This window comes from Boleophthalmus pectinirostris, unplaced genomic scaffold, assembly GCF_026225935.1.
Source record: "Boleophthalmus pectinirostris isolate CB_2022bp ecotype Guang Dong unplaced genomic scaffold, ASM2622593v1 HiC_scaffold_2, whole genome shotgun sequence".
In the NCBI taxonomy this organism is placed as follows: Eukaryota; Metazoa; Chordata; class Actinopteri; order Gobiiformes; family Gobiidae; genus Boleophthalmus; species Boleophthalmus pectinirostris.
The window spans coordinates 41,900,446-41,902,945 of record NW_026571152.1 but is presented as its reverse complement, the minus strand read 5'-3'; the positions used below and the strand labels follow the sequence as shown (position 1 = coordinate 41,902,945).

The window sequence follows — 2,500 nt, the reverse complement described above, 5'->3', positions numbered from 1 at the left end:
GGTTTTGTGCTGTTAAACCACAGAACTATCATCAAATCTGGAGCTGAACCCAAGATGTGTCGTGTTGTTTTCAGGGGTCTCTGCTCATTGGCTCATGGGCCCAAAAATAATTTTCTGTTCCACATTTACTTCCTCAGTACTTCTGGTCGAGCTCCTCCCACCCGTGTGCACGACGAGGAGTGTTTGGACCAATCAGAGCGAGAGCTGTTAGAGCGGAGCAAGCACGGGCTCAGAGCGGCGAGGCTCAGTCTGACGAAGACACTTTTAGACGTTTTGAGGATTTAAACATTTTGGATGCCCGGTCAGAACACGGGCAGGTTGAATTCCCAAAAGATGCATTGCTCTCTGTGGGAGAATTCTATGGAGTACAGAAGATTTCAGAAATATTCGTGTGTATGGGCTAGAAATCCGTAGTCAGTCTGGCGTCACCTAGTGCCTCCTCTCAATTTCATTTCTCTCCAGTGACTAGATCAGGAATCAGAATACACTAGACCAGGCATGTCCAAACTATGGCCCGTGGGCCAAATGTGGCCCTCAGACAATTTTTTCTTGGCCCTCAGACTTCCAGGTGATTTGGCCCAAATTACCTTGCATCAATTAAAAAATATTTTTTTACTGCAAGTTTTTAAAAAAATCTACCCTGATAAAGTGAATATTTAATATTTAGTTTGTGGTTTTAAGGATTTTAGCCTGAATAAAGACTGATGGCTCATTCTAACGTGTTAAATGTGCACATATTTCAATTATTCACTGTACTGAGTATTCACTGTCTACGGCCTTCGATCGGCCCTCTGCTTCGTCTGTGTTTAGATATGTGGCCCTTGATGAAAAAAGTTTGGACACCCCTCCACTAGACGATTTGCAAGAACCCCAGAAGTTGTAGACCACACACCGACCAATCAGATGTGAGCTGTGAAGTCATGACGTCAAACTCGTGGCGTCTGTCTGTGTCCCTTTTGTGGAACAGCACAACAGTAAATAAAACGTCGAGATGGATGTAGACGAAGACAGACATTCTGTGTTGGCAACGATTCCCCAGATCCCCGAGGATTTAAAGTCTGAACAAAGAGAATGTTTGGTGAATTTTATCAAGGGGAAAGACGTTATTGTTCTTCTTCCTACAGGATTTGGAGCATTAGATACATCACGACCAAACAGCAGCGACTGGTTAAATAAAAAAAAGTACCCACCTACTGTCGAGTGAATGAATCCTAATGCTGCGAGGTCAGACTGTTTCCACCAAGTGAAACTGGCTCATGAATCAGGCTAAGAAATTCATGCATATTTGGCTGTAAATGAGCATAAAATACATATTTGTAAACTGTGGAATGAATCAATCAGGAATTACAATTATGTGATGTCATAACTTTTCAATTCATATTCTGATGGATGAAATACACATAACACATTTTATTTAAGACTGGACTCATTCAAGACTTTACGAATATTTATTTTATGCTCAACTACAGACAAATATGCACAGATTTCTCTCCTATGCACATGAGTATTTCTGAAAGCTTTCTTACTCTGTAGAATTCTTATTCGACCCAAGCTTCCAGGAGCTGCAGTACCTGGAGTGGCCACTAGTCGGTCTAGAGCCGGGACAGAGGGGTTTTATTATAGATCCATGTGTTAATCAAACTCCTAAACAGAACCATGAACGCTCAGACGGATCACAGGCTCCTGAAAATGTTTAAATCCATTTTGTATCTTTGAGTTCTCAGACGATTTAAAACATTTTTGGTTCACGGCTGAATATTCCTCCACACACATACACGTAGAACACCCCCAGAGTGTTAAAACTGTTTAAATTGTACTTTGTTTTCCCCTCAGGCCCTTCTGGCTCATGATCATTGTGGTGGTGCTGGTGCAACACTTCAGCGCCAGGTTTTTTTTCATTAAAAAGACGGCCGGCACACGGGACCTGGACCACAGGTGAGAGAAGAACCACAGCCAGAGTTGGGAAGGTGACTTTTAAAATGTAATCCCCTACAGATTACAGATTACATACACCAAAATGTAGTTTGTAACATAATCCATTAAATTACTTAAAGTGAGTAATGTAATCTGAATACTTTGGATTACTTGATTTGCTGTAGAGAAACAAAGCCTCGGACTTCGTAATATAAGATGTTTTATCTGCTAAAAGAAAATAAAAAGCCCAGACTTTTCTGAACCAAATTTTAAAAATTTACTGATAGAAAAGGGAGACATGTCCACACAGCAGGATTAAATCCTGTTAAATCCTGTTTTAGACCTGGTTTAGACTTGGTTTTAGTCCTGTTTTAGTCCTGGGTTAAACCTGGTTTAGACCTGGTTTAGTCCTAGTTTTAGTCCTGGTTTTAGACCTGGTTTAGACCTGGTTTTAGTCCTGGGTTAAACCTGGTTTAGACCTGGTTTAGTCCTAGTTTTAGTCCTGGTTTTAGTCCTGTTTTAGTCCTGGTTTAGACCTAGTTTAGACCTAGTTTAGTCCTGGTTTAGACCTGGTTTTAGACCTGGG

General features: G+C 41.1%; 1 protein-coding gene across 1 annotated transcript in view; it reads left to right on the top strand.

Annotated features, from left to right (window-relative positions):
* Window positions 1–2,500, top strand: part of stra6 (signaling receptor and transporter of retinol STRA6) — a 53,939-nt gene that overhangs the window by 40,244 nt on the left and 11,195 nt on the right. The window contains exon 14 of the mRNA XM_055155130.1: window positions 1,834–1,935. Within this exon, the coding sequence (XP_055011105.1) occupies window positions 1,834–1,935 (102 nt within the window). The remainder of the gene's footprint in view (window positions 1–1,833; window positions 1,936–2,500) is intronic.